The following is a 27,025-nucleotide window of genomic DNA, read 5'->3' as shown; positions in this document are numbered from 1 at the left end:
TGTATTTATATCATGGATGCAGGATATTTCCCTTCAACTTCTCTCCCTTGAGGTATGGTTCTACAAGAATTAATGGATTTGGCTACATTATAGTTTTAATGGTGACGTTGGGGCTATGCAGTGTCTACCTGTTATAACGTCATGACGTAACTGTTGTTCGGCTGTTTAATTACCGATTATCTATTGTCTTTGTCTTCATTGTCAAAAGTTGTTATTTTTAATTAGTCTGTGGTAGGGTTACACACTAAAAGCCATATAAATATGTTTAAAATGTTAATATTAATTATTGAGCAATTGCAGGTCGATGTTAAGAACTGTGTGTTACACATATTTTTTTTCTCTACCTACCTTTCACTTGGCATTTTGACTTTTTATCTAAATTTTAAGTCAAGAAGTTTATGGTTAGAGGACACATTAAATAAAATATGAATATTTCTTGAGCATGTAATTTATTACATCCATAACATTGTACATATATAAATACACATCTTGCATAGAATTAGTTTACGTAAAAATTAATATCTTTGGTTCACCAAATAATAGTATAATCAACAACATCGAGTTTCTAAGAGTTACTATAATTTTTAAAATATTACAGTAAAATGTTGCCACAAGCCTTCGATTTACATAATAAAATATATTTACTAATTTGAGCATAATTACTCTTAAATTTTAGCTACATTTAGATAATGCATGCATAAAATAGATTTTATTCTCCTACTACAGAATATTTTAAACAATTTACATGACATGATAAAGGGATAGAGGGAAATAAAAAATATCTACATACGATACGTTTATAATAAATATATGGCGGTGTTAAAATACTATAATATATTTTATATAATCATATCAAAACGATTAAATGACCTTGGGACGGAAACATTTTCATTAAAAAGATTAAAATTTAGTCAATTTTTCAAATTTTGGGTAATAGTTGCCAGAATTTTTTGTACAAACATTTTAGTTTTATAATAAATAATGATATATAGACCGTATACATAATTATAAAAGGTAAATAGGGAGAAGAGTTACATAGTATGTAAAATTACGAAATTTAATAGTTATATGAAATAATGGAGACAACTATACACGTAATTATTTAGCACAACTTGCTAAAACACTTAGGCAATGAGCAACTCATAGTAAAACGTTTGGCACATACACTATTTACATTAATCTTGCTAACTTATCACATCTATAAAAGTTTAATACATGGTAGTAAAAAGTAGAGTTAGAATGCAAATGTAAGGGAATAGGAATATTTGATAGAGATTGGCATTGTCGAAAGTTTGACCTACTGACAGTAATGTTTAAAATTGTAGAGTGCACGATTTAAGTCTCATTTATATTTACAGACACTTAAAGTGCTAGGGCCATGGCAGACAATATGTATTCTTCTAAATTGAGATAGGCACAAAAAAAAAACAAAAAAAGGCACATCCCAAGTCTCCGCGGTTGTGTTGCGCTAGATCATAGATTAGTAAAGATACTTCGCCGCCTTGAAATTGAATGAAGCCACAAACGGCTTAATTGTAAGGTCTTTTTTGAGTTTTTGACAAATAAAAACAGTTTTAGAGAAAATTTATGAATAAATAAGTAATACTGCGTAATTTATATAAAAAATAAATAATTATTTCAAATATTTTAGGGGCATTTGAGCACGGAGACGTGGCAAAACTTTTTTACGCAGCAATTTCAATTGTCAAAACTGGTTACGTTTTCTTGTTAGGAGTGAGTAATCTTTACTAATCTATACGGTAGAAATAAACATGGTAAATTGAGAATACTTTTTGTCTGCTACGGAACGTGTATGACTCGCTCTATGTCTGTAAATGTAAATGAACCTATAAGAATCAAATACATACTTGAAGTGTAGAAAAGTTAAAAAATCTTAAAATATGCATTATAACTCCACTTGCTCGCCTACTGTATTTATATAATTGCATCACACCCATAATTTGTTAAACTAAGTACATTATAAGATAGTAAAAATATTGAATGTTTCACTGTACTTAGAACAACATTAATAATGAATGAAATCACGAGTTTTGTAATCTAAATTATATTATTTTTCTAATTACAATTAAAATATTACTATTTTTAGTAATTAACTACTAGAGATCCATTGCATTCTGTATTGCAGTTGACAGCACTATCTGTAACAAAAAAAACATATTCAAACGATTCATAGTAAAGTTCATATCTCTAAATTTAAAAACGGAGCTAGAGACTGTTTAGATTATCATAGAGAAATAAATATATCTGTATTTGAGCGCTTAGGGTCCTTCTCTTCTCACGCGGTCTTACATCTGCATGCGTCTTTTATCCGCATGTGCGTTTTAACTCGTCTACAACCTATCCGCGTCCCGTGTGCTTGAGGGTTACATAACAGGAAAAGTATCTATGAACGACAGGATGTATGCGGACAAGAACACCTTTTACAATGTCTGTGCCCGCGTGAAGGGAAAAAGGTCCTTAAAAGTTCATTGTTGGCTCGTCCCCTACTAAGGGTATTTTACAAGCTTGGCTTGATTTCGTACATATGCTCGTATACAGGGTGAATTTTTCAAACGGGCCTTCAGGGCCAAATCCGAAACTATAAGGATTAGCGAAAAATGCTGAAAGTAGTTACGAGGCCGATTTTGATAAAAACTAAAACTGCATGATATATATTACAAAAAAAGCTGGTAGAAATCTCTGTGGTTCGCCTTCGGGGGCACCACCACCACCCCTATTTTTGCCTAATAACAGCAGTGTTAAACGCTTATGTGTTCTGGTTATAAGGGAGTGGTAAAGGAGACGTACTTATCTGAGGTTTCCCAGCTTAGTTCCCAGGGGTAGCGGCGCATTTATGGGCGACCTCAGGCTGGAATTTAATCTTATCTTGGGATGATTACAGATGTCCATGGGCGGCAGTAGCCACTTACAGGTGGACTACACGCTCGTCTACTACTCTTATATTATAAAAAGAGATAGGAAGTTATAAACTGCGGTAGGGATCAGATCTCCCCATAAGTGCGTATAGTCCGCGCCAAACTGTTAGTCCTCTTTGAAGTTGCTGCGAACAGGTGTAGTCATACAATTTGCTATGGCGACGCGATTCATTTCTATATTCAGAGCGGACTAGCAGTTTTACGCGGACTATATCACACCAATTAAGTCATATATTTGGACTATACCAGGGCAATTAAGTCATATACTTATAACATGACTCCACTATACCTGTGCACTCAACCGTCGGAAAGCGCCGGCGTGACCCAGCCGTACTTGTCGTGCGTCTTGACGAGCGACCTGAACGCCTCTTCCGCGCGCCGCCGCGAGAACTCCCGCGAGGAGCGAGCCGGGGCGCGCGCGACCCTTCCTTGCCCCTTCACTACTGACGCCGCGAACTGCATCACTATCGCCTCTACGGTGTACGCTGACGCCCAGCCGCGTGGTGTTAGCAACTCCATGCAAATCGCTCCACCTGGTTTTAAAAGTTACGTGAAAAACATTTTGAATAGAATATGTGTTTAAGATTACATGTAACGTCACGAGCATAAACACTTTGGGCACGTTAGACAAAATACATGTCCCAATAACGAGTACAGTAATATCTGCCTGCACGAACGTAGCAACAATATCTGACATTAACAGGCAGCATAATAAAGCGGGATCAAAAATATGTGATGAAGATGTTCATCAAATGATTGTGACTACCTCACTAAGCAAAAATATGTGAAGTCAATGTGTCCATAGTAATATATTTATGCTTGTGACTGTACCTAAATGTATATAATTGTCATACTTATTATAAGTTCAGGGATTAGGTTCAAATGCAGTGTAGGTTACATTTTCTAGTTTAAGCAAGGAGTAGGTATTACGAAGTAAGACTGGCTTCAGTCTCAGAGTATATTTTAGTATTACCAACTTACTCCGAGCATCAGGTCATAATCGAATACTATCCGCTTCGAAGCAATTATTTAATAAACTTTGTACCTACTTATATACAAACGTGGGAGATAAGGAAGGGAGACAATGTTATATTTATTTTATTTACGTCCGGACAGATAAAAGTACTATGTATGTGTAAAATCTATGCATTGTTTGTTTATGTAAATACCATGCATGGATGCACTGTTGTTTCTGTCAGAAATTTTGTCATAACGACGTGTTCTACCTTAGGTGAGAGTAGCAATAAATCTGTGATTAGCCTCAGTAGAAGGATTTTCTTATCTAAAGATAGGTATACATTATAGGGTCATAGGGTTACTTAACATAAGATTGAACTCAGTTCAGTTACCTACTCCAAATTAAAACATTTGTATGTACCTTCCATAACAAAGCCCTTCTCTATTCGCGGCTCGATGACGCGCATGAAGGGCGGCGCGAAGGGGAAGTTCTCTGGGAAGATCAGGTGCAGCAGGATGTTTGGGATCTGCATCTCGCGCAGGTCCGTCGCTAGCTCGCTCTCCGGGTCGATCTGGTGCAGGCGTACGTGCCACTCGAACAGATTGTCGTTCACTAGCTCCACCTGCAAAAATCAATAGTGTAAAGATTACTCACATAAGTAAAAAAAAAAAAAAAAACAAGTAAAATCTTGAAACCAGCGTTTACAGATTTTTTGTAATGTGCAGTTAAATTCATTTGTACTTTAGAATTAACAGTCAGAAGTAACATTCTGAGATGAAATCCAATACGACATACTAAAATCCGTGCCATTTGGGCAACAGGTGGTCATAAAATACGAGAACATACATATACCACTCGAAAAACATGACCCAACACCTGGCGTTGGGGAAAAATACTGCTATGTTCAGCGTCAGTAGGCTTACAGATTTAAGGTTCATTGGCTGCAGTGACCACTTTTCCACTAATGAATTACTTACTTTTAAGTATGTTTCCTGCTTAGTAAACAGATAAATATATGTCGTTTGAACATACCAGTATAGTCATTTTCAAAGTTATACGTCAATGAAGATTTATTACACTCTAAGCTAGAAATATGGAAATATGAGTTCATTTTGCCAATTAACAACATTAAATCATTACATACCGTGAATACAGGGTCGGGCCTGTTATCCTGCAGCCGCTGTATTTCGTTGAGCTCCTTCATGAGTCTCCTGGTGCGAACTGCGGCGGCCCGCTCCCGCACCTCATTGGCACCTGCCACCTTCTTCTTCGACAATCCCGTGGCCCCAGGACTAGCCGGCAAACTCGCCGTAGCTTCCGCTGGACTCACTCCATCTCTGAAATTATCATTTAAGAGGTAAGTGGTGCAATTAAAGTAGTAATTAATGTAATTAGTATGAATATGTATTTGCTGTTAAGTAGTTTCGTGTTCTACAGCGGTTCTAAACCTTCAAATCAGAGTAGATTATTTAACATATTTTTTTAGCCACGGAAAACCAGTAGGTACTTGGCAAAAGATAAGGATCCCTGTAGATTCGCAAAAGAAAGATAACATTCTTTAGGAGAGTGATATTTATTCAAAATTTCGCAGGCAACGTGTAGTACCATAATAATAACTAAACTTAACAGAAATTGCAGATTTTTTGACAATGATGGCTTCTTCTATCTTGACAGATCTATCTTTAAACATATTTACTAACATAGATTTAAATATATGCCTACTATCATGTTCCTTGAAGTAAGTCACGCCCTAGACATTCTTAGCTTCATAAATGGTCGATATCCGTCAGACCACATTCCTGATATCACGTTGCATGAATGAGTTGAATGACTACATGTTATAAAAATTAAAATAATCTAGTTACGATCTTTTTATCTTTGTAATGAAGGTTTTTTGTTAGCGATTCTTAACGATAACGTCACGTCTACCTACATCCCTCGTGTAAGAGGCGTCAAGTGAGATTCATTTACATAATATCGCTAAGAGGTCTCTGTGCCCGTTACAGATGACTAATGACGTGAAAGTTACGTGAGGAATGTTATTTTTTTACATCGAAGTAACTTAGGAACACGTAATCCACCTCACGGTAAGTGATCCTTGCCATAGAACAGGGTTTCTCACTGAAACTGATCACAGATGTCTTGGAGTTCTTGAGGACTAAGAATGTCGACTCATGCTTTAAGCAGCCGACATCTACACCCTTCTACCGCAGAGCTACATCACGCTAGAAATACCTAACAGTGACGATGATACCCGCCCGAACCACGCTCGAACGAAAGAAGTATTCTATTATCAAAACAAAGATTTATTTTTACTACTAACTGCGGATGATCTTAATCGTGATACGAAAGATTATGGCTCTTTAACAATTTAAAGATCGATTCTATCTGTATCAGTCACGCACATAATCTACTTACTGAGAACAGTTTGTAATACTTTGTTTTGCTTTATTTATCCAAACAAAGACCGCATTGGATACACAATGTCCTCGATAGCATCTCACGCTAAGAGGTAATCAGTATTCTTGCAACGAATCAATCTAGTATGCAACTGTTCGCAATGTTTATTTATGACTTTACGTGTAGTTAGGTACAGAAGACGATAATGTTACACATTGTTAAAAATAATACTAGTGTGCATGAACTTTGAGAGTATTTCCTACACTTATTTTCGAATTGGGCCGTTACGCGCCACATATTTGGGTTAAGACGTTTGTACGTGTGTAACTGTGTAACTCATTTATCCATCAGTGTAAAGCGTCGTAAATAAAGTCCGACCGCTTAATCAGAACCTTTGGTTTGGGCTGTGTCCAATATTTACGACGGATAGGGACAGCTCGGTGCTCGCATTAGCGCGGTTGCATAGTGGCGTTGAATACACAAAGCTGGAAGTTGGAATGCGTCGAGGGCCGGTCGTTGACACACCGTGGGAGTTATACACACTCACTTTTGTGGAATAATTTCGATTTCAACTTAAAGTGGCTACTATATTCCGGAGAGACAAGTGGAATGTGACGCGATGTTCAATACCAGTTTGTCACGCCGAAGGTCTCGAGTTCGATTTTGCCAGAGCAGACGCGAAGAATTTATTCGACTATCCGTGCTGCAATGCAGCATACACAATTAAATGTTATAAATTGCGACTTAACATTCTGAAGTTTTTGGCCGAAATCTACGATATCGCCCATGACATTTCAAATTTATTATAACAAGATAAGTACTTCACTTTTATAATGAGATGTTTTTAATATGCAGAACCTACTTTTTAGAGATTTTTAAAAGATTTTTATTATTTCAATTGCTCAAAATAACGTTAATTTATTGACCTATTTACGAAGTCAGACTCTAACATCTACAACAAATGATGCTCCAAAACCCTTACAAAATACTAAGCAGAAAAATTTAAATAGCCCTTAAAACTGTCGTTTTACTTTTAATCCTGCTTAAAATGTCAGTGCGTAATTAAAGTAATTCCTCATTCACACTGACGGTGTCATGAAAACCTAATTGCACGGATAAAAATAGCTGACTTCAGATATATTGAGCTCAGCAAGGTTTGAGTGAAAGTGAAATGAGGTAGGTAGCGGGCATACGTCATATTTTATTCACATCACAAGTCATAACGTATTCGGTTGAGCGTAGGGATGTCGCGCATTTTCCCAAAAACAATCTATTTTTAAATATTTTTGAACCTTTGAATACTGAAGAATCGATCCACAAAAATATCGGGGAATTTCATTTCGCAAAAATTGATGATACGCTTATTTTAATCCATTTAGCTGCTCTGAAAATCTGAAAAATGTCAGAAAATGCAAAAAATACAGATTGTTACGAAAAAAGCAATCAGTTTATTTTATATTATATTTTTGTAAAAGAAATTGTAGTGTCGAATTTCAGATTCACATACCTGGCCATTTCGTTAGATCGATTTATTGCTTAGTATTGGTTAAAAATCGATTCTTCGATTAATTGATATCACATCGCCATCCCTAGTTGAACGTATGAGTATAACGTAGTAAGTCCGAGTCTGTCGGCTTGTCGCGCCGCCAATACAGATAATGTGATATCAGTAAAGCTGTATAATGTTTGTCTTTGTATTGTGGACGCTACATATAATGATATAATTACGAACTTATATTTTATTATGAGCTTGTCTCCGTAGCGCTGACCGCTCGCGCCTTTGTGAACGTAATTTTTTTACGTTCTTAAGATAATTAAATATTTTGGGTATAAAATTAAGCGTGTGTTTTTGCGTGTTAACTTAACCGTTTTCACGGTGCAACCGACCAGTTTACCAGTTGGTAACATTTTTTTTGTTATACTATACCTAACCGTACCTATATTTAAGTTTGAACAATGATGGTTGTTATAAAATGACAGAAATACATAAAGATGTTAGTATATATGAATATCGCGATCTACGCGCTGAATCATTAATTCAGGATGCGTAATAAAAGGCGTATTTACCTACTCACGTCGTTTCACCAACGGATAGAAATCACATTTACATGTCCATTGAAGAACTAAAGCAAATAGCTATTCATAACCGACTAATTGCCATCCATTTAGCATATTAGCGCTCTATCAATCATACTGCATCGTGGATGCTATGCCAATGCAAAGTTATCATAACATTACGTAGTGCCAAGTCGGTCAATGATAGCAATAGGAATTGAAACTTCGTAATTTTAACACAACAATTTAATCACTTTATAATTAGATGAACTAAATATGTGCTAAGGTCTTTTAATAATAGTTCGGAACTGTAGAACGAAGATGCTTAGTGTGTTAGGTATATTACTAATTTTATCGAGAGACTCTTAGACTTTATTTCCCTATCTGTATGCAATATAACATAGTACATACATAGGTTTTCCTAAAGTTTCAAGCTATATATTTGGCCATAGAATTCTCTACTAAAATCCCTATAGAAACAATTTAACAGTTTAAAAGATTAACCTATAAACGAGCATCTGTTCTATTGCAAATGCGCCTTTGAGAGTAGCAAGAACCCAAATATCCCGATATTATGGACATGCAACCATAGATAACATGCAACATAACATTTTAGTTTACAACAATACATTTTAGTTTTAGTTTTGTTACGGCATCTAAAAGAGTATAATTTGCCAACGATGGAAGTAGTTAGCCAAAGACGATCGATGTTGTTCTATAACAGATTTTTTTAAATTGAGATCGTATAGTATTAGCAGAATTGAAGAACAGAAGATACCTAAGTATTTATATTACAAAGCAGTTCTTGTGTGCTAAGTGTGTTAACATGATTGCACACTAACTTATATTTACTCAAAATACTTATCCTGCCTGATTTAAAATTTAGACAGTGGGTTCTTTACCACGGGGGGCTACATACCCACTAAGGATTTTATGATATTCTACACATAAGGGCCCAAAGCTCAAACAAAGATTGAAAGTTTATTTGAAACTGATTGTGAAGCAAACTTCAAAATAAATATATACCTTCCTAATAATCTACGTGAACATCAGCAAAAACCCTGTATTTGTCGTGCATTTGACACAACATAACATTGACAGCCCAAGATAATTTCCTAAAATAGGAGATAGGAAGAAAATTATTCCACGAATATGTTTATTTATAAATATTTGCCTTGTCTTGTCGTTGACACGAGCTGGTGACGTTAAAATAAATTAACCATAAGACCGTTACGTTACGTAAATTAATATAAATACATAATTATGGTCGAAGCTTAAATAAATCTTGAAGTAATCACCACGCATTAATCATGTGAAGTTGAGTGACTGCGAGACAATTTTATGGATATATCTTTAGTTAACGAGTTTTATATGACTCATCCGAGCTTCTAGATTCCCGTTAGAAATTTAAATAAAAGCTTAGTGCACCATTACTCCGAGTAGTCTCAGGTGTACAAGATTAGCTTAGTTTAATATACGGATTGCGAGAGTCATTACTCAACTGATATTATACATACTTAAGTACCTTCTTAGATATCTGCTTAATCCATTTCCAGGTCTTGTTATTTTATTGTTATTATGATTTAGTTTAGGTAAGATTTTGTGTTAATAAATGAGTTATTTAATCAGTTAAGTTTTCCGACCTAAATATTTTCTACACGTGTCGGCCTTCAGTTCAAAAAGTATAGACAATAGTTATTTTATTTTTCATTAACTGCGAATTGTATTTTGCCACAAATTATAACATCTTTTTTTTTATATTTTAGCCGACTCTATCTATACGGGTAAATCTTGGAAAATGGAAAACCATTTTTGACAGAACCTTCACGGAATTAATAAGTACTTTACAGATTACAGAGTTAGTTGTTTTTAGTCTGGATGTTTTTTATAATATATGAGTAGCAGACGAGCATGCAGTCCACCTGATGGTAAGTGGCTATTGCCGCCCATGTATAGATGTAATTAACACCAGATAGGATTAGATATTCCTACCTGAGGTCGGCCATAGATGCGCCGCTACCCCTGAGGACTAAGCTGGAACGCCTCGGAAAAGTATATCTCTCTCCCTTACCACACCCTTCAAACCAGAAAACAGCAGCATTTAACACTGCAGTTATGAGGTAGACATAGGTGTGGCGGCGGTGCTGCCGGAGTCGAACCACAAAAGGTTCTACCACCTTTAAATATCATATGGGGGCCCTTCCCAAAACGTTACATACACTTTTGCTCAGTCAATTTACATATTCCAATAGCAAGGGATGCGCAATGCCAACAAGGCCTCCAGTGCCAAATTTGCATTCCAATAACCTCAGATCATTCAGCATTTTTGTTTGTTGACTGTATAGAACTGGTTTAACGAAGGCCTCGCTAAAGCCTTTCTATATAACTTAACAACTCGCAACATTATTACACAACACCGTCTAATTCACTATAACATTCTAAAACCGTAATTCCTCACATAGATTCTATATTTTATTGTAAGCTTCATGGTAATTCATGGTGGCTCTTGCACTTCGGTGGAAGGGTTTAGGGAATTGAATTGAAGTGACTGACGGCTGACTGACTTACATATGAAAGGACCGCCCTTGACTATCATTAGGAGTGGCAGTTAGTTTAGCTAGTTAGTAGAACCCTAGATCTATATTGAGTTATTACAGATGTCCATAAGCGGCACTAACTACTAACTATGAGGTGGATTGTATTTTTTTCTTAAATCTTCTGTAGGATCACGTGCATAGTCGAGGAATAGTTTTGGATTGATGAATTTCAGAGCTCCATATTCAAGTGGTTATTTTTATCTGCCTTATGACAATATGTACCTAAATTTTTTAGAAGTTGTCCAGGCCAAACCAAAGATCATTTATGGATCTAGACCTGCAACTAGAGAAACATTATGAAAACAAAAAAGCTAACTGCTTAAAAATATAACTTATGTCACTCACGCAAATTAAAGTAATCCAACAACACCTCGTATGTTAAAATCCCTTAAGCTATTTGGGCTACAGGGCCAAAAAATGATAGGTACATACATAGATACGTTTGACTAACATTATCGTCTGCAGTTGGATAAAAATCAAAGTAGTAATGTTCGATTTACCTTTGACATACAGTTACACTTGTTATAAGAGATAGTACTTTGTAGTCGACTCCGGCTTATTAATAACAGCATTACGGTTTAATGGCCAATGGCTGGATAAATATAGTAGTGAACATGTCATATTTAGTGCGAGATGTCTTTGTCGTCGTGTTCCGCATTGTGGTGACGGTTGTCGCATGTCGTGGACACAAGTGGTGATGCGACGATATATCAACATTTCGATAATATTGATAATGTCGAACATAAAAGCCGATATTTATAACTACAAAGCGAACAGGGCCGATACGATATTATCATGTCAAAATGGAGTTATTGATATCGAAAAATTTAAATATTTTGATATACGACAACGAATGCGACAAAATTCCCTCTTACTTAAACATTTTGTTTATCGACACATTGTAACTCGCAAAATTTCTAAGCAATATTATCGGTATATTGATATTACGGTATATCGATATTTTCGCTACCTCACATCCCTAAACAAGTCGGCCTCAAGTCTCCGTAAACAATGTCTTTGTGTTTGAGTTGCAAAACAGTGGCATCAGCTCGCGTCTACACTTCCTGGATTCAGCATTGTTCGTTATGCGTATAATTTTCATGGCCTTATTTTTTAATGTTCGCATTCGTGAGGATTTGCCGGAAAGCCTTAGCAAATACGTTACACACACTAATAGGTAAGATTAAAAGATAAATACGTAAGAAGTTTGTTAGTCATATCATTAAATAAATATTAGCGGTTCCTAATTTACGAAGCAATGTTAAAATGTAATAACAAAGATTTTACGTAATTTTGTAGAAAAATTTAATAGGTATAAAGAAGATTTGAATTGAATTGAAGAAGGAAAACTTTGTTTGTTTGTTTGTAATGAATAGGCTCAAAAACTACTGGACCGATTTTAAAAATTATTTTACTATTCGAAAGCTACATTATCCACGAGTAACATAGGTTATATTTTATATGAAATATATTTGATAAAAAGATTTTGAGACGGTACAAAGTTTGCCGGGTCAGCTAGTAGAAAAAAAAATTGACATACGAGTTAGTCCAAAATCCCCAATATAGGCTTTAAGAGCAATCCCATTTCGATAAACCTCACGCAGGATTGTAGCTACATTAGTATTTTGATTGATTGAGCTATTGAGTATGTAGTCCTGCTCATGAACCCCTGTAATCAACCCCAGATAAGATTAGATTACTACCTAATTTGGCCTATCCGTTGCTACCCCCTAGGACTAAATTGGTATTCCTCCAATAAGTATGTCTCTCTTATTTAGCAGTGGTTAACACTGCTGTTATTAGTCAGAAGTAAGTGTGGCGGTTATGTCTCCGGAGTCGGACTACGAATAGTTCTTTAGTATATCGGTAGAGTTCTCGTATTGATACCCGTATATCAATACGAGAACTCTACCGATGACCAAAATGAGTAAAAAAGATAAAAACTCGATGATACGTTTATTTTGAGAAATGTTTACGCTTTATCAGTTTTCTGAATAAATATAAGGCTTTAAACGTGACAAATGATAATGAGTTGCAAATAAGGTAGAGCGGGAAATAGCTCTACCTTGTTCGTATACGTCATACATAACAGCGTTGGTTTGGAATGTCGTTCATGCGCTTTCCATCGCGTCACTCATGAGTGACGGGTAGGTGTAATGTTTATGACGCAATCCAACATCTCCATGTTCAGATTAAACGAATACCTATTTGTTAAGCTGTGTGAAAGTGTTTTTTTTTTATTTTTATAGAAGTAGTAAATGAGCATGCACACCAGCTGATGGTAAGACTGCTGCAACAGCAACCTTAGATAAGATTACTTACTACCTGAGGTCGCAGGATACGTTATCCCTGAGGACTAAGTTGGAACGCCTCGGATTACTAGGCTCCGCACACATTTCTAAGCGGAGTACAGCAGCGATTAACATTATTAGGCAGAAATATGTGTGGCGGTGATGCCTGCGGAGTCGAAACCTTTAAGATAAGAAGGTATTAAATTGAATGATGTGTATTCTCGGTAAATCTTTGTTCATTAGAATACTCTTATTTACTTTATTACTAATTACTATTAGACGAAATTATAGCGAAGTATAACTATATTTTGATTTTAATATAACCGCGCTGAAATTTCTGGTTAGAGACATTTATTCTCAAAAGAGATATACATTTCACTTTATGAGGTAACTTAATTTAAAATAAACAAATAGTGAGCATGCAGTAAGTAAAACATAACATAACATAACATAATAAGTAAAATTACTATATTTGGATTTTAGTATAATTAATTTTTACTGAACTTTATAATAATAAGTAGGTAGGTATACCTACGTACACAGAATTAAAGCATGTTTTTTGCATGCAATTAAATAGATAACATATTTGAGCTAACGCTATTCTAGTTGTATTGTTTAGAAACTGGAAACATAAAACAAGTTAGAGTAAATATGAAATAGCATGAACGCGGTATTTCAAATATTTATAAGTTCCATATCACATCGGCATGTTTACGTGACTTCAGCTAGGGATGGCGATTCTTACGATAAAGATCGAATCTCGAATCGATCTTGAATCGATTCTAATCGAAGTATGATAAATCGATTCATAAAAAATCGAGGACTAAAGAATCGATTATTCAAGGGCGAAGCTAGCGAAAAAAAGATCGTCAGGACCAAACAATTACTGAAATACGTATCCGTCAGCAAAAAAACATCTATAACATATTTGTTAATAATCAATAAACTTAAAAACAAAATAAAAATGATTTTCTAGTATAAAATATAGATATATTCAGTGAATCAACCGATTAAAATAATCGTATTTTTTGTCCAAAAATCGATTCTTCGATTAATCAATCTCAGATCGCCATCCCTAGCTTCAACACGATTGCACGAATGCCACAAAGTCACAAATAGTCACCCTTACTTTCAAGGTCTTATCACAATTGCTTAAATAATTAATTATTAGGTAGGTCCCTCGAAACTAATTATCAATTTCTTTTTAAGTGTTAATTAAAATTTGATTAATGTTATGTTCGTGGTAAAAAGCACTACCATTATTGTTGGTTTTTGGAGCTAGAGATTCGTTCATTAAAATTCATATTTTTAGTATATTTGTTAGTTTAAGTAAGTAAGTAAGTAAGATAGTGGAGTTAGCCGTCAACCCGTGTCAGATATTTTCAAAGGACCATTAAGGCCACCAGACGTGCTATAAAAACTGCTTATATCTAGTCCTATCTGGGGTTGATTACAGATGTCCATGGGCGGTAGTAGCCACTTACGATCAGGTGGACTGCATGCTCTTCTGCTATATTATACAGAAAAAACTGCTTTCCTACGATAACAACAAGAACCGACGGCTAAAGAATCTAAACATGCCTCCGAAGCACGAAAGCGGTCAACTAGCGGTCACCCATCCAATATCTAACCGCCTTTGACATTACTTAACTTCGTAAATCCATTGAAACTACACAAGCCGGATTTAAAATGTGTAACAGTATAATCTATTGAGAGCTGCCATTAGTAGACTATTACGTAGTGCTTAATCTTTAACACCATTAACTTATTATGTTTCTGTACTCTTATGTACAAACGCCATCTAATCAGTTTAGGTAACCATAAGACGGTATAACCAATAATGCGAGACAATCCATTTATTTACTTACGCATGTACATTGTACAGTTACAATTACGAACTTTATATCACACTTGAACTGATTTACGATTACATAAAATAAAAACAATCTGTATTTCGTAAGAGTTATTTCAGTATTTGCATACAGTATAATACTGATAAGAAGTTTAATACGCATTGTAAGAGGTAAATATAATTTGGGAGATAAAAATTAAAAATAGAGTCGTATTCATCATCTGTAAATATTCCTAATTAATTCGTAATATAGGCATCCACCTATTTTATATTCTAGGTTTTTGTGGTCTTTTAAGTTCCATTATACTTGTTAGTACTGATGTTGAGAACTTTAGCCCTTAACAAAAATAAGAGAAACAATTCGTCCGAGCTGAAAGCCGCGCCTAAGAGCTACTCTCCATTGCCACAGCGGGGTGGCGGCTGACCTGATTGCATTTGTGGGTTGCAGTGCTTGTTCTTATTACTTTTATGGTTAAATTTAACGATGAGACAGACTGGCTATCTGATAGAAAGTGTCACTGTCGCCTATGGACATTTACAACACCAGAGGAGCAAACGCCTTTCCGGTTTTGAAGAAGAGCTCTTTTTGCACCTCTCTTGAAGTGCGCCGTGTCATAGCGTTTCAGGAATACTTCAGAAGGAAGTTTATTCCAAGTCAGTCGATTCTTAGTTATAGTGGAAACTGTTGTGGAACAATATAGATGAATGAGTGCATACCTGTGTCGTCGCAGCAAGCCCCGTCGCGCTGGCGAGCCACTCGGTCCTGCACCATCGTTGTCCAACTTCTCTGGAGACCGAAACAGCTTCCGGAAGGCAGCAGCCATTTTTTCTTTCGAACGGGACGTCATTTTAATACTTGGAATGAGCGCTTAAATCCTTACACTTAACTTTTTCAATAACTTTCACTTTCACACGTTTATTTACATTAGTATTTCGACGTCTGTCAGTCTAACTTCAAATTTAAATTAGGATCGTTCTCGTTCACGCTATTGTTTATGATTGTCTGGCCGCATCGGTCAGTGAGACCGTCTCGGCAGCATCACTCGCGTCACTCGTCTCGCGGTGTGCGGCGTGCAGCTAGCACGCGCGACTACGAACTAGTAGCGAAGTGAGAGCGGGGTTAAAATCGCAACTGGGCACATTGGGTGGAAGAGGTCGGTTATCGCTCCTCGACCGATGCGCAGCGCTCGCGCGGACGCAGCTGTACCACTCATGACACGGTGCGAGCGTATATCACGCACTGCCGTGCACCGCCGCGTGCGTCGTATGAATGAGCCGTGCGGTGAGCGGATCTCGTTACACCGCAATTGCTCGCTCCGTGCCCTCAATCAATGGATTGGCACTGAAACAGAAAAGTGGTTTTTCTTTATTTACAACTTCGTACACTTAATGAGTTCAGTGGTCGTAACGATTTATTTATTTTTATCTGTACTTAATTTCGTTGAATTAATTTTATACGACTTACTAACAGATTTTCTATTTCTTTGTAAAAGTGAGCTAGTTTTGAAAACGCCTTTACTGATTCTAATGGGAGTGTCAATTTAAAATTGAGTATTTTCCAGAAGGTGCCATGGGCTACTTCGATTCGGAGTGGAATGTGTTCGAGATTTTGTGTTAAATTAAAAGATCCGGGATGAACTGTGTTCAATTACTTAATATAGAAAAATCCCTCAACTATGCGGATTACGTGGTAAATAACCTAATCCTTGTAGTAAAAACACCCACGTTTTTTACGCTCTATGAACATGGGTCTTTCCCCGCAGCTTAGAAAAACAAAAACCCATTGCGTCTACATAAAAAATAATATATGGTCCTTTGTAACATCTGTTTGCCCTTGTGGTGCCCTTGACAATGGTGAAGGGCATTTGGGTAAAGCCTATCCCTGGCACGTTGCCCGACGATAAATTTCGCCCCCTGGGAGAAACCCCATTCACGCTGGTATCCGTATAACGTTATAGGCAATGCCCGAATTAGATTACAATTTTAATGGATATTGACCCAAGCCATGATAAGTCTAGGGTTATCACATTTTTTCAAGAAATATTTTTTTAATACTTTTGGGAATCCCTGGAAAAAAATATTTCTAAGTAAGGGTTTCTTTTTGTCGACTGTAGACTTATAGAAAAATCTCACTATACCATTGCTGATGAAGTGATTTCGAGGGGAGAGAACAACTAAAGTCTTAAAATTTGACTTAGCGATAAAAATGTAGTATCTTTCTCTATATAGTATATTCGTAGTACCTAAGAAGGTGCTATATTACTTTTCTGTAATATATTGTACAATTAACTTCAGTATAGTACGATGTCACGTATTGTCCGGGTGGCAACCCTAGATAAGTCTGTAAACTTTACTCTTGATAACAAATTTAATGTCCATTTTAGATATAGAACTTTGATATGAAAATGCTTAACTACGTCGTTTAGTTTCTTTTGAGCTACAAATGCTACTTAGTTTCGGCCATATTTAAAAAAATACAAGTTACTAGTGGTGCCCGCGGCTTCGCTCGCATTTTTAAGAAATAATATGACATACATAAAACGGAAAATTTGTACCTGCATTGGAATGACAGTGGTGCCATCTGTCGAAAATTGGTCTTACCAACTCACAAACCCTCGTAGGCTCTTGAACAACAACTTTGCTAAAGATCATCGCTTGATCAAATGCATAGTTTCCGATTCTATAACTACTTACGAATTAAAAATTAATTAAAAAAACCTTTTTCCACAGACTAAATTGTGAATCTAAACCATTCTCAAGTCCTCTTGAACACACACAACAAATTTCATCAAAATCAGTCCAGTCGTTTAGGAGGAGTTCAGTGACATACACACGCACATAAGAAATATATATATATAAAGATATACAGATACTAAACTGCATATGTTTCATAAACACAAAGATAAAATTTTAAATAATTATATTAAACAATCTGTAGAATTACGGATTAGGATGTAAACGGCGGAAATAGAAACAATGGCTCTCAAAATATTTAAAATGTGACACATTACTTTATCTAAACTTAATCTAAAGTTAACTTGAACTTTATCTAAAGTTAGGAATGTTAATAATGGTTTCTTTGTTAGTGAACAAAGTATGTCGTAAATTATATTTTGTAATAACGCTAATACTAACGCTTATTACTCATTATGAGTATTTTATTTATTTTTTGAATAAAAAAAAATACGGCCATATTTTGATAAATGTATGGAGTACCAATACAAAAGGTATTTTCATAAATAAAAACGAATGCAAGTCAGCTGATTATTATTAGACATTATGCAGTTTCTATAAAATATTTCGACTAACTTTCCTTCTCTCATTTGTAAGAGTAATAAATACTTATGTTATTTTGTTCTCTTACTCAATAAATTATATATTCTTACTTACATTAAATACATATTTTATAGCAGTTTTTATGAAAATGGAATGGGATTCACGAAAGACAATCACGTTTTATTAGCTGCGAGGCGAGGTCGAAACGTAATTTAAATTATCTAACTCATCGTACTCCTCAACTTTGTAACGACCTCACGAAACTTTGCATACAACACGTTTTAATTTCATTTTTACAGTAATGAGCTTTGTTGCGCTTTGTAGGGTAATTAAAAGCTTTCAAACAAGGTCGCAACACTCTAAAATGTAGAGTAAAATAATATTATCTTATTTTAAATTACGTTTTCATTTTACAAGAGGTTTATTATCTGTAGGTAGGTAAATGAGAGATATTTTTTATTTTCAAAGTGTTGTTAATAAGAATAGTGTACGATACTTATACTTTACTTTAATTATTTATACTTTAAGCTTTGCGAGAATACCCTTACGTCACCATTGATTTATAATTAGGTAAATATTTTAAGTTTCAAATATCGTTTTCTCTTAATTTCAAGAGATAATGAATTTGAATGAGCAGTTATTCATAACATTATTCCATCGGAGAACTGAATAAGCAATTAAGATGAATGGAAATTGATATCTATATGGTTTATGTTTTATTTTGTGGGTAATATTTAAACTGAATAGTTTAGTTTATTAACGGTCCTTTATTTGTTACATCATTCATAAAAAACACATTTACAATACATATGTTAAAACTATATTTATGTACGTATATACAAAAAAGGGGGAATAAAAACAAAAATGGTCCTCTTATTTATAATTTTGTTGACTAACCGTTGCTATTTACTTTTTGACTAAGAAGGGTCATTTTCATGTCCCTCTTGGGGACATCGGGTCAGATAGCTTGAAACGGGACAGTTCCTTTTAAAACGTCACGTCAATTATAATTCTGATAATACACCAAAAATATGTACAGCTACACGAATAATTATAAAGGTAGGAGCGTCGTAAATATTTGCAATAGTATTTATGGTAAAAAGACAAAAGGGTCTTGGTAATAGGAATTCGTTTTGAGGCATTCAGGGCCGCGGACACAGAATTATTCCTCGCATTTCGACGAGGGTCGGCGACAACCTCCTATTATATATCTGTATGTATGTAATACAAGTTGTAGGTATGTGATGTTCCGGAGTTCGCAGTATATGTTTGGATTCATACCTAGATCTAAATATATGTAAAGAAAAAGTTTATTTTAATTTATTCTTTTTCTCTATGAATAATTCTACTATTGTCTATTTATTTGTGACGTTTAATTCAATGTCACATAAATCTATCTTAATATATAAAATTCTCGTGTCACAGTTTTCGTTGCCATACTCCTCCGAAACGGCTTGACCGATTTTGATGAAATTATTTTGTGCTTATCCGGTATCTATGAGAATCGACCAACATCTATTTTTCATCCCCCTAAATGTTAGGGGTAGTACAACCCTAATTTTTTTTTTATTTATATGGCAATACAACGTTTGCTGGGTCAGCTAGTTAAAATATAAAAATATTTTAGTGCAATAAAAAACGTTAAATGTCGTTTCTCTATTTACAGGTTTGTTTATTTATTTATTAATTTATATTATTTTAGTTTTATTATTGTACATAGAATATGATTAACAGAATAAAATCTCTATTTACAGAACAACAACCTTCGTTGTTTTTCACAAGAAAGATCGCTATTATAAAACGACATTTAACGTTTTTTATTCCACTAAAATATTTTTATATTTTAATTTATGTGACATTGAATTAAACGTCACAAATAAATATACAATAGTAAAATTATTCATAGAGGAAAAGAATAAATTAATATAAACTTTTTCTTTACACATATAAAATTCTCGTGTCACAATGTTAGTTACTGTACTCCTCCGATACGGCTTTACCGATTTTCACCAAATTGTATATGCATATTCAGTAGGTCTGAGAATCGGCTACTATCTTTTCGTACCCCTAAGTGATAAGGGTTCACCCTTAACATTTTTTATTTATATGGCAACACAACGTTTGCCGGGTCAGCTAGTAATTATATAAATGTTCAAATGTTACTTTTACTTTCGCGACCAATTACTTTGATATTTACAGTTTCTTTGGAAATGTTTTGAATGTTTAAACATATTTCTGTCGCATATAAAATGTGTGTTCATGCTACCTATGTAGTTTTTAACATTTTTTTATTTATTGTCTTCATGAATTGCTTTCTGGAAACCGTTGTATTCATTTTGAAGGGGAGTTCAAATAAGTTTTATAGGAGACTTTGGTTAGTGACGCAGGCTATTTAATACTAGGGTTTGGAGAGTTCGCGTGTCTGGCTTGAATTCTCTTTGTGGTTGAGGGGTAGTAATTCGATTAAAGCCTGTAATGAGCATCGTGGTGATGGACGTGGGGAAACCAGCCTAATCAAATAATTATGAGCGACCAGAAATGAAGTCAGCATTAAAAATCTTATAAGTACATATGCTATGCAAGATAAGGGTTACCGATAAAATTGATCGGCACTTTTCCAAATTGCTCCAATATTGCAAACGATAGCGATGCTACAGCAATTTTCTTTTGAGATTCTCGTATGACCTTCGACGATTTGAACTACTCTATGAATAATAAATTTGTATCTGTAATACTGCAATTTGTTCGCGACTCCGTCCGCATGCATATAATGTGCAGGGTTTGTGTTAATTCATTGATAGATGGACAAAGAAATCTTCATATCCCAACCGTGACAACATCAGCGCTATTATTTCAGACTTATACCTAAATATAGGCATAGCACTACCACTTTACCTACCAGACAGGCTGAAAAGGAAGTAGAAACTTTCTTTTCATAGTTTAATAAGATCTCAGGTATTGTGAGGTAAGGGATAGTAGTAGAATACAGGCATCGCATCTGGCGCAAGTATTGATATTTGTGAGGTATGGGATAGTAGTGAACATACTGAAAACGTACCCGACCTATAAATAACCAAACTTAACCTAAAAATAATTACTGTGCACGTCTGAAAAATGAGAATCACTTAAGGCTTCAACGTAATTTACAGGCAGGTTAACAAGGGACGACGGCTTCAATTCTATTTTTAGTCATCTTATCTGTAGGTTCACTGAAAGAAAGGTTATTCTACTGAAAGACGTCATAACTATCTAGGTATACCCTTGAGAAAGGATCTTGTCCTTTGTAAAGGATTCTTCAGGAGGGACGCCCACGCTAATAGTAAGCGGTTGTGGAGACAATCGACGGTAGAGTCTTCATTCAACTAATGGAACCTCCGCGGCTTGTGGCTCATTTATTCCCGACGTGCCCCAACACCCCTTGAGCTACTCAATGTCTGGAAATACATTTAATGTTTCACATTTCCATATAAATATGTTACGCTACGTCTGTTTTTAATGTATATTATTTTTCATAAATATTTATTTGTAACTACGTATGTGTATGTGTTGAAATGAATGAATGAATGAATGAAAATGAATTATTTATTGCAAATGTAAAACGCATTAAAATGCTGCAATTTTGTAATATGCACTATTCCTTCGTATTTTGAATGACAAGAAATAAAATCTCGTAACAATTACAAAACTAAGTCTATCTAACCAAAAAAATAAGCTCCAAATTACTGAATAGTTTTTCTTTAATCTAACTAACAACGGCAAAGTCACATTTTACCTTTCAAACAAAAGCAACTAAAAGAAAATCGATTCATTCGTTTAAGTGCTACGAAGTTACAGACAGACAGACACATTAACACATTAAACGTATTACACTGCGTGCGTGGGAGGTTTAAAAGTAAACATTTAAATTCAGTTTATCCCCTACCTAGATTGTATAAATAAATTGTACCTAAGTAGATTTAAATCGTTAAAGTTAGCAAATATCGGCTATATTCAACACTTATTGAATATGTAATGCTGAGATGTTATAACGAAGAACGTGATCTAAATTGCTGATGTGAGATAGATTGAGATCCTACAATACCTATATAAAACAAAGCTTGCGCCATTAGACTTTGATACCAATCGCATTTTGTATACAAAGGATACTTTAAAATAAAGTGGAGATCCCTACAAAAAACCCTTTAACACGATAGAGTTTACAAACCTTTTTATTTCACCCACCAAAAGTCACCCCCAACTCAAAATTCCGTTGTTTACCTTTGTTTTTCGGTCACAAAAAACATAAGTAGGCGGCTTTGTAGTAGTATTCATATATTTTGAAATCTACTTTGAAAAATTTATATTTTGAAAGAATAATCCGCAACTTGCGTTAAGCTGGTACCTTACGACTCTATCAAACTGTATGTTTGATGAAAAAAAGTTTATGTTGCGTATGTTTCCATGCATTGCAATGTAAAAGATTATTGCTACTGCATAATGCTGAAATTTTGAAAGTTTTGAACCTGTTTTGAAAGTAAGCCAGTTAGGCGAATTGCTGAAAAAGTTGAATTTTTTTGATGAGTCGTTCATCTCCCTATGATACAAAGCCTTAAATATACAAAGGTAGGGTAGTTTTTTCTCGAAAATGTGTAATGTTTTACGTAAAACCTAAAACCCAGACAGAGGCTATCACTGGCGTAGCGAAGCGGATAAACTCATCTCATATTTCTATGCGATGCACGTAATGACTGAGGCAAGTGGTAGTTATAGGGTATAGCCGTATAGGCGACATTATGAAATTACAGGGCACGCGTCAGATGAAGGGCCTCGGTCGTTAGATCGTGTTTAAGTGGGGTCATTCGCCCAATACGAGCTTTGGCTTTAGGTACTCGTACTACACATCATCTTTATGTATATATTTCTTATGTGCGTGTGTATGTCACTGAACTCCTCCTAAACGACTGGACTGATTTTGATGAAATTTGTTGTGTGTGTTCAAGGGGACTTGAGAATGGTTTAGATTCACAATTTAGTCCGTGGGAAAAGGTTTTTTTTAATTAATTTTTAATTCGTAAGTAGTTATAGAATCGGAAACTATGCATTTGATCAAGTGATGATCTTTAGCAAAGTTGTTGTTCAAGAGCCCACGAGGGTTTGGGAGTTGGTAAGACCAATTTTCGACAGATGGCACCACTGTCATTCCAATGCAGGTACAAATTTTCCGATTTATGTATGTCATATTATTTCTTTAAAATGCGGGCGAAGCCGTGGGCACCACTAGTATACATATATGTCAACACATGGATTATATTAACGTCGATCTCTCGTAGGACTTTTTACACCCACACTTGGGATCAAGTTGACGTGACCGGCAAAAACTTTGGAAATGACTCATGCTCAACTCATTCGCTTACATGAGGTATATAAGGTAAGGTATACGTTAGGTTGAGAATATGTTTTATACTTAAGTATATAAAGCAATGAAGAAAAATATATTACCTGTCAGCCTACGTAGGTATATTTTCTGATGCTTTTACCGTCTTCTCATTTCCAATGTTGAAAGATACCTGCTACGTAGATATTTTTACTTCAATCCTGTTCTGGTTTGTAGTAAAACTAATATTTGCGTAAGTTATTGCATGTTATTAAATTTATCTAAATTACCTTAAACCTGAATAATTTACCAAAATTTAGGTAAGTTAAGTAACTTAGATCTACAAAAATGTAAAATGCAGATCTGAGTATCTCTCGAGTCTGCTCTTGCAATTTGCCCCTCGCTTAAAAAACGTGAAAAAGGCAGGCTGGAATTCTAAAAACAGAAAAAGGGAACGAACCTCGGTGATTCGAGACGAGAAAATAAATCTAGGTTCATTTTGAGAAATGCTGGAGTTGACTGCAAAATTTTGCTGATTTTTCGGGCCTACCTAAGTGCCAACGTCAAATGAATGAGGTAGCATAATGAATACCCACTAGCTTTGTGTCAGTGATTCAGCCTTTATTGTTAGTTCTGTGTTATACTAATAATACTAATACTAGATATTTTTATTGTGGCATAGCCCTTAGTGCTTGAACTCAGCAGGCACCACCGCTACACTTATTTTTACCTAATACTTAAGAGTGTGACGTGCTGCTATGTTCTACATTAAAGGAGATATTCGAGGCGTTACAACTTGTCTTCTGAGGCAGGATCGCATCTGTAGTGGTCTTTGCATACGTAAGTATTTCAATTGGCTTTAATAATGTGAATAGGCGGCTATTGCTACTTACCATCAGGAAGAATGAATGTTCGTTTACTATTTCCATAACATAAAAAAAATCACTACATATCACCTTTTAAACAAAATACATAATATAATATTAGCCTACTTTCTATTGCAATAATTATGAATTCTTGTTGGATCTGGTACATGTTTAAGTTTTAATTGAAGTGATTGTAACCTTCACTGGTTTAATTATTCTTGTCCACCTTTCTTTAGTCAGCCTACTCTTACCAATTTCATAATGCAATAAATAGAAACCACGGCCTTGGATGATATTTGGAAAGCAATTTCGAACCTCAATTGTTTATGAACCTTGTAGCTCGTAACTTTTACGTTCGGTGGTTGTAAAATACGTTTTCTTTTTACAAGAAATAATAAATTATAAAGAACAGATTGAAAACTGCGTGAAATCTAAACGACGGGGAAAATGTGAAATGAGTTTAGAAAATCTAAGTAATTTTATGTAGATAATCATCGATTAAACTTAAATAAAAACTACCTTACCCTTAGCCAAAAAAACATTATAAACAAAGGTACATACTTTTATATACCCTAAGGATGATATAGAGCTCTTTTAAAGTAACTGTGAGTATAATATAGGTAGATAATTAAGAACCTATGCAGTGATAGCCTAGTGGTTAAGAAACTCGGCCTCTCGATCGAGGGGTATGAGGTTCAAATCCCAAGCACGCACCTATGATTTTTCAGTTATGTGCGTATTCGAAATTAATTATCACTTGCTAAACGGTAAACATCGTGAGGATACCTGCATACCTCAGAAATTTATAAAAAAAATCTTAAAGGTATGCGAAGTCTACCAAAGCGCACTTGGCCAGCGCGGTGGACTATGGCCTAATCCTTTTCATTATGAGAGGAGACCCGTGCCCAGCAGTGGGACAGTAATGGGTTGATGATGATGATGATGATGATGATGACTTAAGAACCTAAACGATATTGGAAATGGGCACGCACTTAAATTCCTCTGAACATATCATAGCATAGATATCACTATATAAGTATATCGATGTACATTTTTGCGGTAGTGCACCTGCTTCCTGTGATTTAATTGGATCGATAAGTGAAGTGTTTTGTTCCTGCCGTGAATACACCGTTCAAAGGGGTGTCGAAGTTTTAATAAGGGGTTGGAAGGGGTTGAAGTGTGCAGAATTGCTTTATTAATAGATTATGTTGAGGGTGTTGGCGAACCTGCTATCGCTTTATAATATCTACTGTATAATGTGTGATGTATTTACTGGTACTTTTATATTTTATTTTAGACTGATATAGATAATCGTGTAATTAATACATTTTAATACTTTTAATATTTTTATAATTACGTGACGGTTTTCACGACATGAGGTTTTAATTTATTGACTTACTAACCTACTGCCGATATTTCAATTTTCAAGCAAGCTACATGTACCTAGTACCTACTTTTAATAAAACCGATTTTATCTTATGGTGTTTTTTCATAATAAGCGAAGATGAAGAAAAATCATTCATATTTCGGAAAATGCACAACCAATACAATATTATAGGAATTTAGGTAAATGGCGAGAAAAGCAAATAAATTTTCAAAAACCGTGCCATTTTTTAATCTGTATTATATTTATTTTATTTATAATATAAGAGCAGCAGACGAGCATGCAGTCCACCTGATGGTAAGTGGCTACAGCCGCCCATGGACATCTGTAATCAACCTCAGATAGGATTAGATATTCCTACCCAAGGTCGGCCACAGATGTGCCGCTACCCCTGAGGACTAAGCTGGAACGCCTCGGAAAAGTCTGTCTCCCTTACCACACCCTTCAAACCGGAACAAAGCAGCGCCTAAGACTGCTGTTATTAGGTAGAAATAGGTGTGGCGGTGGTGCTGCCGGAGTTGAACCACAAAGGGTTCTACCACCTTCAAAATATGAAAGATATTAAATAATGAATTAGATGTATGTTAAGGTCAATAAAGACTACGACAAGTATTTAGTACCTTGACCTCTGGTTATTTAGAGCTGAACTTGTGGCGGCCACTTGACACTGAGCGCAAAATTTAAAATTTACGTTTAGGTATATTTGACATGACATAAGTCATTTATTTTGTTTTGTTTTATTTTGTACTAGTGTTGCCCGCGGCTTCGCCCGCATTTTAAAGATATAATATATGATATGATAAGAGATATGATATAAGATCAAATGCATAGTTTCCGATTTTATAAAATGTATATAGACAAATATTCATTTTTATATAAATAGATAGATGATCGACTAACATGGATAAATAAAGTAACTGTAGGTAAATTATGAAAAAATCGAATTTCGATCTTCTGGGTTGAAAGATTGATTCACTGAATCGATCCATTACTGGAGATCGATTAAAATAATCGTCTTTTTGTTCCAAAAGATCGATTCTCCGATTAATTGATCTTA

The 27,025-nt window shown here is 35.1% G+C and overlaps 1 protein-coding gene across 1 annotated transcript in view; it reads right to left on the bottom strand.

Annotated features, from left to right (window-relative positions):
• Window positions 1-432: 432 nt before the first annotated feature.
• LOC140748059 (ubiquitin-conjugating enzyme E2Q-like protein 1) overlaps window positions 433-27,025 on the bottom strand; it is a 40,447-nt gene continuing 13,854 nt past the window's right edge. The window contains exons 2-6 of the mRNA XM_073080757.1: window positions 15,807-16,431; window positions 5,039-5,231; window positions 4,315-4,516; window positions 3,226-3,469; window positions 433-2,159 (exon numbers count right to left, since the gene is read on the bottom strand). Coding sequence (XP_072936858.1) covers window positions 3,234-3,469; window positions 4,315-4,516; window positions 5,039-5,231; window positions 15,807-15,937 — 762 coding nt within the window. The 5' untranslated portion in view covers window positions 15,938-16,431 and the 3' untranslated portion in view covers window positions 433-2,159; window positions 3,226-3,233. The remainder of the gene's footprint in view (window positions 2,160-3,225; window positions 3,470-4,314; window positions 4,517-5,038; window positions 5,232-15,806; window positions 16,432-27,025) is intronic.

The sequence above is a fragment of the Epargyreus clarus genome, unplaced genomic scaffold, assembly GCF_041222505.1.
Source record: "Epargyreus clarus isolate Ecla_fem2 unplaced genomic scaffold, WU_Ecla_fem_2.2 ptg000015l, whole genome shotgun sequence".
Classification (NCBI taxonomy): domain Eukaryota; kingdom Metazoa; phylum Arthropoda; class Insecta; order Lepidoptera; family Hesperiidae; genus Epargyreus; species Epargyreus clarus.
The sequence above is the reverse complement of the archived record's forward strand: the minus strand, read 5'-3'. Positions and strand labels throughout refer to the sequence as shown.